Below are 12,533 nucleotides of genomic sequence, written 5' to 3'. Positions count from 1 at the left end.
TTAATGAAACAGCAAGAGCGGCTCTCATCTGTGTGCATGCCTACTCTGGATCCTTTGAGCATTGCCCCCTTTCCCGGGAACTTGGAAGGAGGGTGGGAGACGCATCTGGTCAGCCCCCTGACCTGACTGCAAGGCTGGAGTGGTGTTTGATTCCAGGGCAGTTGTGAGGTTTGGGCCATGTGGAGCCCGCTGTTTGGGGTTGGTTGCTCACATCTTGGTGCACGGTTCACGGCTCCCCCACAGCCTGTAAACCAGCGAACCAGGACCCCTCTCCAGGGTGTGGAGGGGGTGCACATGAGAGGGCAGGTGCTGTTGCCCTCCCACCCTCTCAGAGGGCCTCAGTGCCAGGCCCTGGTCCCGGCCCCGCCTGCTCCCAGCCATGTCCCTCCTGCTCCCAGCCCGGTCCCTCCTCTGCCCGTAAGCCCTGTGCGCAGGAGGCCACCGAGTGGGCACAGCCTCCAAAGCAAGGGCTTCTCTTTGGCACCCTCGCCAACTCTGCATGCCACGTGGCTGGGTGTTTAGCAGGCTGCTGTGGGTGCCCACCCCCGGGTCAGAGGTGCCCTGTGTCTTCCGGCAGACTCATTCCTCCAGGCCGCGTGCCACGTGGCTGGGTGTTTAGCAGGCTGCTGTGGGTGTCCGCCCCCAGGTCAGAGGTGCCCTGTGTCTTCTGGCAGACTTATTGCTCCAGGTGGTTTTGCTGTCTCTGTGGCCGTGGCTGCCCAACACTGGTCATGACCGGCAGCCATCTGCCGCGGGCAGCGCAGCCACTAAGCTGCAGGAGGCTGACGTGAAAGGTGACTGGAAGTCCTGGGGTCGGGGGGGGGGGCGGCCCACAGACGCAGAAACCGGCAAAGGAAGACTGGCGGCTCCAGACGCAGAAGCTGCAGAGAGTGGTGTTTAATCCAGTGTCCCTCTCGTGTGTGTGTCCCTTTGCTTGGGAAATGTAGCAATTTAGGTGATCAAGTGACAACAATTTAGGGACAGTTTCCCATATGCCTGATGACGGCTCAGGTGTCGAGGTGACGCCAAACCAGGGAGCGTTTTGCATCAAAAGCAGAATCATGACAAATGCCCCAGAGCGTGGGCAGGCACCGTGAGAAAGGTGGGCTGGGGCGCTGGCCCAGGGCTTTTGTTTCAGGCAGTTTCTCTGGAAGCGGCGTCTCCCCTTTCTGGCTCTGTTTGCCCAGGGCCTGGGCTCACCCGCCTCCTTTGTCCTCTCTGCTCCCGGCCCTCTCTCCAGGCTGCGGTTTCTGTTTCTGCCCTTTTTCCTTTGGCGCTGTTCAGACCCTGCCCGGGGCCCCAGGGCTCTTCGTTAGCTCTTCCATCCTGGCAGTGCAGGGGGCCCGCCCCTGAGGACCCTCCTGCACTGCCTCTCTGCACCGGCTCCCACCCTGGTCCAAAGAGAAACCCACACCCGTCAGGCCTACAGAAGGGGAGCAGGTGCGGCCCGCGGGTCTCAGGAAGCGAGCCGCTGTTAATTCAGCTCCTCTCTTCTGCCTGCTGGCTCCACACTTTGCTCTACAGGTATTTTTAGCGTTGTCATTGGCTCCTCCTGCCTCTAAACCGAGGGGCTGCCAGCTGTGGGTGGGAGGTGTCAGCTCTGTGCACCTCAAGGAGGGGGAACTGGGGTCAGATGCCCGACGCTGGCTCCCACAGACCCCTGCTGCACGAAAGCGGGTAAAACTGACCTGGAATCAAAGGAAGGACTCTACCCGCTTAATCTCGGGGGAGAGGGACATCCAGCTGTATCAGGAAACAGTCTTGAGTTTCCCCCGGGATTTGTGGGTTCTCTGTAACCAGGGAGTCTAGGAGGCATCGTGGTGTGTCGGGGGACCCTCAGCTCTGATGGTGGCGGCCTCCTTATTGGGTAGGAGGAGATTTCTGAGGCTCTTTGTTTCTTGTTGGAGTAAGTGGTCTTTTACTGTTGACGCTTCAAGTCTGACAAGACTATTTTCACGTGTCTGTTGGTTCACGGGAGCCCCACCGATGCGTGGATGCAACACACTGGTGTTACACACTCACCTGGACCAGATCTTTCTTGTTTGGTCTTGGAAATGCAGCCGTGAATGAGAGTCATCATCCCTCCCCTTAAAGGATCACTTGTCCTTTTGTAAACATTTTTTATTTAAAAAAGTTTTTCAGCGTGCGGGATCTTTGTTCCCTGACCAGGGAATCAAACCCTCGCCCTTGCAGTGGAACCCTGGAGTCTTAACCACCGGACTGCCTGGGAAGTCCCAGGAGCACGCGTTCTCCTAAAGGAACAAATGAACAGAATTTCAGAAATGAAATGAGTGACGTGATGGACTGTGAGGGGCACAGTTTAGATAAAACGAGTTGGGGAAACACAACTGCAGGGACGCCTGGGAGGCCTGCAGGGGCGGGGAGTTCACCCCCGGGCAGGGGCCAGCAGGCAGGGAAGGGGCAGAGGGACGCAGCGCGGCTGCGGCTGGAGCCTGGTGCTGGGGACGAGGGGCTCGGGCCTGAGCCGGCCATCAGCACCCGCGCCCCGTGTCCGGGGGCACGCGCGGTCTGCCCGCTGAGCAGCAGGCGCCCTGCCTGTGTCCGGTGCCCACGCATTCCCCGCTGGCACGTGTCTGTGTCACCCTCCTGGAGCGTCATATGAAGGTGGTGGTAACCAAGCTCCCCCCAGAATCTGCTTTGCTCCTTCCAGAAAAGAACACTGTTAATCAGGATTTGTGCTGTTTGTGTGCTAAGTCGCGTCCGACGCTGCAATCCCATGGACTGGAGCCCGCCAGGCTCCTCCATCCATGGGATTCTCCAGGCAAGAGTACTGGAGTGGGTCGCCACACCCTCCTCCAGGGGGTCTTCCTGAGTCAGGGATCGAACCCGCGTCTCTTGTGTCTCTTGCATTGGCAGGCGGGTTCTTCACCACTAGCTCCACCTGGGCTGTCAACTTCTGATGTGAAAGAGACTCCCGGGACCAGAGTCTCGGCTGAGCGCGGCTGGTGCTGTCGCCCTGGGCGCCCCCAGCCACCTGCAGGCTCCACCCTGGGCCATTCATTGCGCGATGTGCTCTGCCCCCCAGGTTTGCCACCCAGGAGAGGAATGCGCTGCTGCTGTATAACGGCCGCTTCAACGAGAAGCACGACTTCATCGCCCTGGAGATTGTGGACGAGCAGGTGCAGCTCACCTTCTCGGCAGGTAAAGCCTCCCGCGCCGGAGGGAGCCGCCCTCAGGCAGCATCCCAGGCGCTTTGCTGGTTGAAACCACCCCGTCCTGCAACAGCGCCCTCTAGCGTGCCCATCCCTGGTTCTCCACCTGGGCGTGGGGGCGAGGTGGGGGGGGGAATCCCCGAACGCACAAAGATGTTTACTGCAGCGCTGTTTATAATGCTGCAGGCACAGCTCAAGCGTCCAGAGACTGGGGAATCCTTGTGCCCTCTGTAGGATGGAAACATTGACAAAGCCTTTGAAAACGTTTTCCCGGTTGCTGGGGAGAACACGGGTCCAGACGGTCAGAAGGACTTTCCGCCTTGGGGGTCTGCTCACTTTTCTTATCCCCGGCCCCGCAGGTGAGACCACGACCACGGTGGCGCCGCAGGTCCCCGGGGGCGTGAGCGACGGCCGCTGGCACGCGGTTCAGGTGCAGTACTACAACAAGGTAGGCCCCGCCCCACGCAGCCCCCCGCCCTGCTGAGGCGCAAAGCACGCCACTGGGCGAAGTTACGGAGGAAACGAGCCTCTGTGACCGTCTGTGTGCAGACATCCAAGCCCCACGGTGTGGCGGATACTCCCTCAGGGAGCGCTGGGACCCCAGAGATCACCCGACCCCTGGGGCAGGACGCAGAAAGAGCTTATTCATTGCGGCTGCCTCGGCCGAGTCGTTACTGGGGGCTGAAATCCCAGGCCATTCAAACACAGTTCCAAGGCCTAAACCTTCCTTCCCTGCCTCCCTGGGTGAAACCCGAGAGGCAGAAGGCTCTCCCAGGAAATGCTGTAAAGGTCTGGGCGTTTTGGGGGGGTTTCCTTTCATTTTGCTGTTTCTTGACTGGTAAGGAGACTCCTTGCCGGTTTTTGCATCAGAATGCCCCGCTTTCCAATTGCCAGGGATTTGGCAAGCCTCTCTTTTCCTTCCTGGGGAACTCTGGGGCGCCTCCCCCTCATGGCGCTCAGCCACAGACTTGGGCCTGGCTTGGCTCGCAGACAAGGGGTCCCCGCTCGGTAAGGGATACACCCGTGGAGAAAGAGCGCTGCCTTTCCGCCTTTGGACACAGTGGGGATCTAACCCTCCACGGCTCCACCGCCCTGAACGTGTAGCCTGCGGCAGTGATCGTCCCGCACAGTGGCCCTGGTTTGTTGCCCCCAGCCTGAGGGCGGGTGTTCCCGTTGCCCCTCCCGGGGAAGCGGGCGGCCGGGCTCTGACTCCGGTGTGGAACTCCGCGCCGCGTTTGTGCTGAGGGCCGGGATGCAGGCCTGAAGCGAGGCGGGGGCTGGCGTCCCTCTCGGGAACGTGAGGACCATGTGGGCCCTTGTCAGGGTGCTGCACACGCCCTCGAGTAGCACGAAGGGAAAGTTAAGGGTCACAGCGGGGCTCCAGGGCCACATGGCAAGGACATGGCGCCCGCTGTCTGACCTTCCTGCCTCTGAGCTCTCAGCCTCTGGCCTCCTCCGCTTGCGGGCAGGGCCAGGACCCCAGGGATGGGCCATCCCTGGTCATCCTCTGGGGGCAGGATGTGTGCCTCCGGGGGAGCTTCCCGCCCAGCAGGGTGCCAAGGAGACCCTCAGGGGCCCCCGCTTCATGTCAGGGAAGCACCCGTGGAATCTCTTCCTTCCTGCTTGTGTGGGAAACATACCTCCCAGGGCTGGTTGAAGACTGGGCTTGAGGGCTGAGTCAGCCTCGACTCCCCAGCAGGGTCAGCTGCCAGTGATCCCAGCTGAGCAGAGACGGGGCCTCTGTCTCAGCCCACCCTGTCCTGGTCCCGGGGCTTCCATCGGCCTCCGATATCGCCAAGGCCTGCCTGCTCACAGCGCCCCTGCAGGCGGCCCCGAGGAACAAACTCCCTCCTGAAGGGGCCCCTGGGGAGGAGGGGCCCAGGAGACGTGGACCCCTGCCACCCTGGCTTCCGATCCTGAAGCAGACCCTGGGTGCAGGATTAGGCCTCTCCTCTGGGCCACTCAGCTACTTCCTCTCTCGCCTGAGGCTGCTGGGTGGAGGAACCCTGCAGTTTACACGAAGACCTGGAGGCCGCCCCCGTGGTCTGCCTCCTGGCACGATAGGAGTGCTCCGGATTAGGGCGTCTGTCTTGGGAGCTTTGTGTCTCTCGGGGCCAAGGCGCTGGCTTGTCCAGGCAGAGGCCCCTCCCCGCCCCGGGCCCGGGCGGGAAGCAGCTCAGGCCCGCGTGGAGGGCCTGCGGCGGGGGGCCGCATCAGGACGCGACCGCGGGCAGGAAGGAGGGCCGTGAAGGTGGTCTGTGGGGGGCGGGCCACTCTGCTCTGCGAGTTTGTTTTGTCTGCCATCCACCTCAGCTCTGGTCCTCAGGGTGGGTCCTGTGTGGGAAACCCCTGGGTCCCCGTGGGGCCTCCCCCCAAGTCCACGATTGCCCTGGGGCCTGTCTGGGCTATTTTACCAGTCACCCCCTCCCCCGCCCCCGGAAACAGGTGGAAACCTCCTCAGGATGGCGCAGGAGGGCTTATGACCAAAGGGGACAGGTTGTGGGGCTTCCATCCATGTGGGCAGTGCAGGACCCAGGGCTGTGTCAGCCTTGAGGCCAAGAGGGACCCGGAGAGCGCAGAGTGGAACCCGGAAGGGAGGGGTCCTGGGGAGAGGCCCCCTGTGCAGAGAAGTAACCTCCTGGCAACACCCCCCCCCCCCCCCCGCCCTCAATCTCCTGTTAGGCCTCCCATTGGCCAAAGGCAGCCAGGAAGCAGAGGACATGACCCCTTGATAGGGTCCATGCGGGCTGGTCCCCCAGGCAGAAAAGTGAAAGGAAGTGAAAGTCGCTCAGTCGTGCCTGACTCTTTGCGGCCCCACGGACTGTGCCGTCCGTGTAATCCTCCAGGCCGGAATACCGGAGTGGGGAGCCTTTCTCTTCTCCAGGGGATCTTCCCAACCCAGGGATCGAACGTCTCCCACATTGTGGGTGGAAGAATCTTACCAGTTGAGCCACAAGGGAAGTCCCCCAGGCAGGGAGTCCAGCAAAGTCAGTTCACTTTTTCTTTCTGCTTGGGGTGGCATTTTAAGCGAGAAGGGCCGGTGGCAAAATTCACTTTCAGTGGAGCTCAGGTGCCCACTGGAGCTGGGTGTTTTCCTGGGAAGGTGTTTTAAAGGAGGACACTTTGCACGAACATGCTGAACTCCGTCAGGTGACGGTGGACCCCGGGGCCCCTCTGCCCACACCACCCGTGGGGGTTTGGGGAGGGTTTGGCGGGCTTGCGCTCTGGTGAAGACCTGCCTGCCAGTGTAGGAGACACAGGAGACCCAGGTTCGATTTCGGGGTGGGGAGGGTCCCCTGGAGAACCAAATGGCACCCCACTCCAATACTCTTGCCTGGAAAATCCCACGGACAGAGGAATCTGGTGGGCAGCAGGCCATGGGGTCGCAAGAGTCGGACACGACTGAGCACGCACTCACGCGCGCCCACGTGCTCATCGCCTGGTCGCAGATGTCTTTTCCTCCGAGGCTGTTGTGCACGGTCGGTAAACGTTTTCCCCACCAGCTTGCAGAAGGGTCTGTGTGGCTCTTTCTTTAAGTGATTTCTCTGCACTGGGAACTCGGGTTCAGCGTCAGTCAGAGCTCTGTGGGGTGTCTGTCCTTCCCCCTCGCCCTTGGGCATCAGAATGTTTGTGTCGAGACCCCCGGGGGCCGTGGGGAGGGGGGAGGAGCACCCTCCTGTGGGAGCAGCAGGGAGCGGACGTCTCTGCTCTTCCCAGGGAGGATGGTCACTCACTGAGCACCAGCAGTGCCCCCCGCGCGGCGGGGTGGGGGCGTCTGGAGGGGTTACTTGGAGGCCTTCGCCCTGTCCCATCAGGCGTCTGGGGCGCAGACACGTCAGCCGGGAGGTGACTGACGGGATCCTGGGCGGGGCCTCGGCAGGCGTGGCCTGTTCCGGTCCCAGTGATTCCCAGACGGCCAGGGTTGTCTCCGGCCTGGTGCCGGAAGCGTCTCCGTGGCTGCTCTGTTCCTCTCAGTGCCCACACCCTGTGCTTCTCACCGAGCAGAGCATCCGGTGTTGAAGGTTCCGGGGCCCCTGGGGGAGGGGCCGCTGGTGTGGGGCCCAGCGGGGCGGCTCCACCCGGCCGCACTCATCCCCGGCTCGTCCACGTCCTTCATGACCTCTCGGGTCTGTGCCGCACACTGCGTTCCAGGAGCTCCAGGGAAGTGGGCTCTGCGTGGGGGTGGTGCAGCGGTGTCTGATTGCCTGATTGTGGTGTTGGGGAAGACTCTTGAGAATCCCTTGGACTGCAAGGAGATCCACCAGTCCATCCTAAGCGAAATCAGTCCTGAATGTTCATTGGAAGGACTGATGTTGAAGCTTAAACTCCAGTACTTTGGCCACCTGATGCAAAGAACTGACTCTTAGAAAAGACCCTGATGCTGGGAAAGATTGAGGGCGGGAGAAGGGGACGACAGAGGATGAGATGGCTGGATGGCATCACCGACTCAATGGACGTGAGTTTGAGTGAACTCCGGGAGTTGGCGATGGACAGGGAGGCCTGGCGTACTGCAGTCCATGGGGTCGCAAAGGGTTGGACACGACTGAGCGACTGAACTGAACTGAACCACCCTCAGGATCAGGGAGGCTCCCTTTGCTTCGGCAGATATTCCAGAAGACTCAAGGGCTTCCACCCAGAACCTTGCTTCAGGCTGGTCTTCATGGAGGTCCTCCTGGGGTCCTGCAGACCTGTGGGTTCACCCCTGGGTGGGGCTGCCCAGCCTCCCAGGTCACTCCCTTCTGCCCTTACTTCATGCCTCTGTTCACTCGTCAATACATGGAGCAGTTATCGAGTGCCTGCTGCGGGCCGGGCATTGTTCTGGGTATGGGATACACAAAAAGACCAAAGAGAGAAGACTGTTGTGCAGGCGTGTGTGTTCCAGAGGGTGTGGGGGCGGCTAGGAAGGGAGAGACAGTGAGCAGAGGGAGAGAGCTCGAGGGAGGGAGACGGTCCGCTTTACCCGCAGAACTCTGGATCCTTTCCGTAAAGGAAGGTATTTAGGAGCCAGGATTCAGGTGCGGGATGCACTCTTTGCTCCTAGGGGGACTCACTCCCAGTCTCTCTTACGGGGCCAGTAGGGCCTCTACATGTGTGTACAGGTGTGTGTGTGTGTTCACATATACTCATACTGAAACTCATGCTTCTTTCTGTCTCTACTTATTGAAAACTTTGAATTCCGTTTAACACCACAGAGTCATCTAGCTGTTTTTCCCCTTCCATGTTTGTGACTCTTCTCTTGCTCAGTGAGAAATCCTGTTCCCGTTGCCCTTGGCATAGCTCTTCATTGTCTGAATCCACCATCATTTAAATGGCCTCCAGCCCCACCGGGCTGCCACCTCCTCGCTCACCTGCAGCCCCCACCAGGCCTCCTCCCCAGCCACCCTTCCCATCCAGCCCCGTCTTGTGACTGCTGCCTCTCCAGGCCCTGAATCTACCGACTGACTCTAACAGGTGCTGGGAACAAGGGGCCTTCATAGAGATTTGACTCAGGTATTCAATTATTCAGAAAAGGGAGGGAGGGGAAAAATGAAGGAAGTTTGTTTAAAATTTTTTTAAATTTAAAGGAGATGAAAATACAAAATGCCAAAATATGTGGGATGCTGAGAGGGAAATTCACAGCATTTTATTCTCATATTAGAAAAGAGCTGCGCTAGGCTGTGCTTAGTCACTCAGTCGTGTCCAGCTCTGCGACCCCGTGGACTGCAGCTTACAAGGCTCCACTGCCCTTGGGGATTCTCCAGGCAAGAATACTGAGGCTACATCTCAAATCGATAATCCAAGTTCCCACTTCAGTTCAGTTCAGTTCAGTCATGTCCAGCTCTTTGCGACCCCATGGACCACAGCACACCAGAGTTCCCTGTCCATCACCAACTCCCGGAAGGCTCCCACTTCAAGAACCTCCACAAAGAAGAGCGAAATAAACCCAAAGCAAGTAGGTGGAAGGAGTGAATAAAGACGAGCAGAAACCAGAGATTTTTAAAACAGGAAACCAATAGAATCAATGGAACAGAGAGCTTTGGGAAAACCAGTAATGTCATCAAACTTCTAGGAAGGAAAAAAAAAAGAGAGAAGGTAGGTTAGTAGTATCAGGAATAAATTCTCAATTCCTTGAAACACACACACTGCCGCAAATCAACCCACACGAAATAACTAATTCACACAACTACGTTACTATTAAGGAAACTGTACTTTAAAAACTCCCCAGAATGAAATCTTGGGCTCTGGTGGTTTCACCTGAGAGTTCTATCAAATGTTTCAGGAATTACACCGATTCTGTACAGTGTCTTTCAGAAAATGGAAGAGGAGGGAACACTCCCCAGTCCATTTTGTGAAGCTGATGTTCCCCTAATTCCAAAATCAGATGAAGACAGGACCAAAAACAAGCTACAGAGCAATGTCCCTCACGACTATAGATGCGACTCACGCAGACAGAGATGTGCAGCAGCTTATATCCCTAACATCCCCAAACTGAAAGCCACGCAGACTGTGTACATCCGCGCACCGCGGGACCTGGAATGCTCCTCAGTAGTAAGACGGGAGGAACTTCTGACACACGTAAGAGAAAAGTGTGCTGACCAGGGAGAGCCAGGCTCATGAGGTTGTGCCAGCAAAGGTCCGTCTAGTCAAAGCTATGGTTTGAAGTCATGTATGGATGTGAGAGTTGGACTATAAAGAAAGCTGAGCACCGAAGAATTGATGCTTTTGAACTGTGGTGTTGGAGCAAACTCTTGAGAGTCCCTTGGGCTGCAAGGAGGTCCAACCAGTCCATCCTAAAGGAAATCAGTCCTGAATATTCGTTGGAAGGCCTGATGCTGGAGCTGAAACTCCAATACTTTGGCCACCTGATGCGAAGAGCTGACTCATTGGAAAAGACGCTGATGCTGGGAAAGATTGAGGGCAGGAGGAGAAGGGGACGACAGAGGATGAGATGGTTGGATGGCATCACTGACGCAATGGACATGGGTTTGAGTAAACTCCGGGAGTTGGTGATGGAGAGGGAGGCCTGGTGTGCTGCAGTCCATGGGGTCGCCCAGAGTCGGACACGACTGAGCGACTGAACTGAACTGAACTGAGCTTGCGTTCTGTGTGGTTCCATCCGTGTATCACTCCTGAATGAGGGCATGGCAGACCTGGAGCATGGAGGAGTGGCTGCCTGGGCTGGGGGCGGGGGTGGAAGGGAAGAGGGTGGGGTCCTCGTGCTGATGGAAATGCTCTGTGTCCTGACAGTATCAGCGTCCACATCTGGGCCGTGATGTTTACAGTTGGTGGAAACTGGGTAAAGGGCGCCTCAGATCTCGCTTATTTTTTAGAATTGCGTGTGCAACTAAAATTAACTCAAGGACTTAATTAAAAGAACTTAGAGGGACAAATATGTGCTGGCATGCACACATTTTCTTCCTGAAGGGCACCCTCCTCCCTCCCAGAGCAAATCCATCAACAGCACGGATCAGATAGCTGTGCTGGGTCCGAAGCCATCCCACGCGTGGTATCTTGAAACATCAGCTGTTTATTATTCCTGTGATTCAGTGACAGGAGGCATTGTTGCAACTCTTTGTGCAGAGAGTCCACCGCATGTGGATGCCTTTGGAATACAGTTAATGAGAAAGGAGGGGGTCTTCATGTTCACTTTTTAACTTCCTGTGATATTTTACCTGTTTCAAGTTTTCTTTTATTAAAGAATACAGCAGGAGTCATCTGGGTGATGGGCTCATGAGCCATTTTTGTTTTCTTTTCTAAAAAGTTTTCCATTTAGAAAATCATTTGATTCAAAGCAGGTACGAGATAAGGAAGCTAAACTCTTTTCAAGTGTAGGTAGGTGTTTGCCAAGTCCATCAGCCCTTTGTGAGCAGGAGAGGGCCAGGTGGGTGGTTACTGTCCCCTGGTCTGCACGGGGTCTTCTTAGCCTCGCTCCTCCCGCTCACGGAGGTGGTAGGCTGGGAGCCTTGCAGGCGAGTCGGTGGGACGCGTTGCACACTCAGTTCCTCCGGGCAGGCTCACCCGCTCCAGTCCAAGTCCGCGGTCTGGGCTGTGAATCGTTTTGTTTCTCTCCGGCTGGGTTTCCTGTGCTCCTCGGCCAGTTTCTGGGGACAGGAGTGGTCCCTGCTGTGTCTGGACCCATGGGTAGCCGATCTGTGTCTGACATTGATGTTCTCGTGACTGCAGTGGGAGCCCAGCGCCCAAGCGGGCGGGGTGCCCACCTGCTTCCTTTCCAAACACGCCCCGTCAGAGGGCAGAGTCACCTGCCGTGGAAACAGAATCACTCAGCCCCACCCGGGCCCCCGACCCCCACCTGTCATGGAAAGTTCCCCACAGCCTGGAGCTCCAGGCGGCTCCCTGTCTGGTGGCCTCGGGCCTCCACAGGCAGCCCTGTCCCACCCAGCACGCCCAGCTCAGCCCCCCATCACCGCCCCCCAACGCTCTGCAATGAAACACTGCCTGCCCCGAGCCCCCTGCCCTCCCAGGCTGCCCCCCTTTCTTCACCCCTGCCCCCTGCCCTCTATAGGACCAGCCTGTCACTGCCGAGGGCCTCTCGCCCAGCCTGGGAGGAGGACCCAGAAGGATAGGGTCGGGGCTGGACAGAGCCCACCTGCTGGTGCCCTCCTGCTCTGCCTTCCCCCTCTCCCACCTTCCCAGCCCTTTCAGGCCTCACCCCTGCCTTCTCCCCACTGATCTAGCCCTGTCCCCACCCCTGCATGGCACCACAGAGGCCTGCACACACGAGGTGGGGGTGGGGAGGTCGATCCGGAGGAGGGTGGAGGCAACTGGGAGGTGCTGGGGGTCTGTAGGGAGAAGCTGAGGGTCCTGGGCTCTCTTTGTGGCCATACACACTCTGGGGACAGAGAGGATCCTATTGGGGTCCCAGCAGGAGCAGAAGGGGGCTTTGCAAGAGTATGTGTGTGTGTGTGTGAGTGTGTGTGTGTGTACGCATGAGTGTGAGTGTGGATGCTTCTTGAAAGCCTTTCGCGCTTTGTCCGAGAAGGTTTTCCGAAATGACCCGTAGCCTGCAGACCTTGGCAGTCCAGAGACGTGTCCTTGCTGATGCCGCCGCCTTTTCTCTCCTGGACTGTTCGAAGGGCCCCCTCCCTGGCTCTGGTCCAGCTGGGAGCAGCGGGCGTCAGAGTCATAGACCCCAGGGGTGCAGGGTGTGCACTTCTTGTGGGGCGCTTCAGGGGCCTCCCCTTCGTGTTGAGCAGCTTCTGGTCCACAGAGCCCCTAAAAGAAGGAACATGTTCCCCCAACTTTCCAAGAAGGCGCTGTGTAAATGGAAAGAACCCTGACCTTGAGCCCTCCATCTGTCATTGGAGAAGAGATCCCCCTTGGAGCAAAGCTGCGTGAACTCCCAAGTTCCCAGAAAACTCG

At 58.3% G+C, this 12,533-nt stretch overlaps 1 protein-coding gene across 1 annotated transcript in view; it reads left to right on the top strand.

Moving 5' to 3' along the window:
- The window catches only part of CELSR1 (cadherin EGF LAG seven-pass G-type receptor 1), a gene marked incomplete at its 5' end in the record, with an annotated part of 158,930 nt that overhangs the window by 78,177 nt on the left and 68,220 nt on the right, over positions 1 to 12,533 (top strand). Inside the window, 2 exon segments of the mRNA XM_018048918.1 lie at positions 3,047 to 3,162; positions 3,533 to 3,621. Of these exon segments, the coding sequence (XP_017904407.1) occupies positions 3,047 to 3,162; positions 3,533 to 3,621 (205 nt within the window).

Source organism: Capra hircus, chromosome 5, assembly GCF_001704415.2.
Source record: "Capra hircus breed San Clemente chromosome 5, ASM170441v1, whole genome shotgun sequence".
NCBI classification, from domain to species: Eukaryota; Metazoa; Chordata; class Mammalia; order Artiodactyla; family Bovidae; genus Capra; species Capra hircus.
This window is presented reverse-complemented; position numbering and strand designations above follow the sequence as displayed.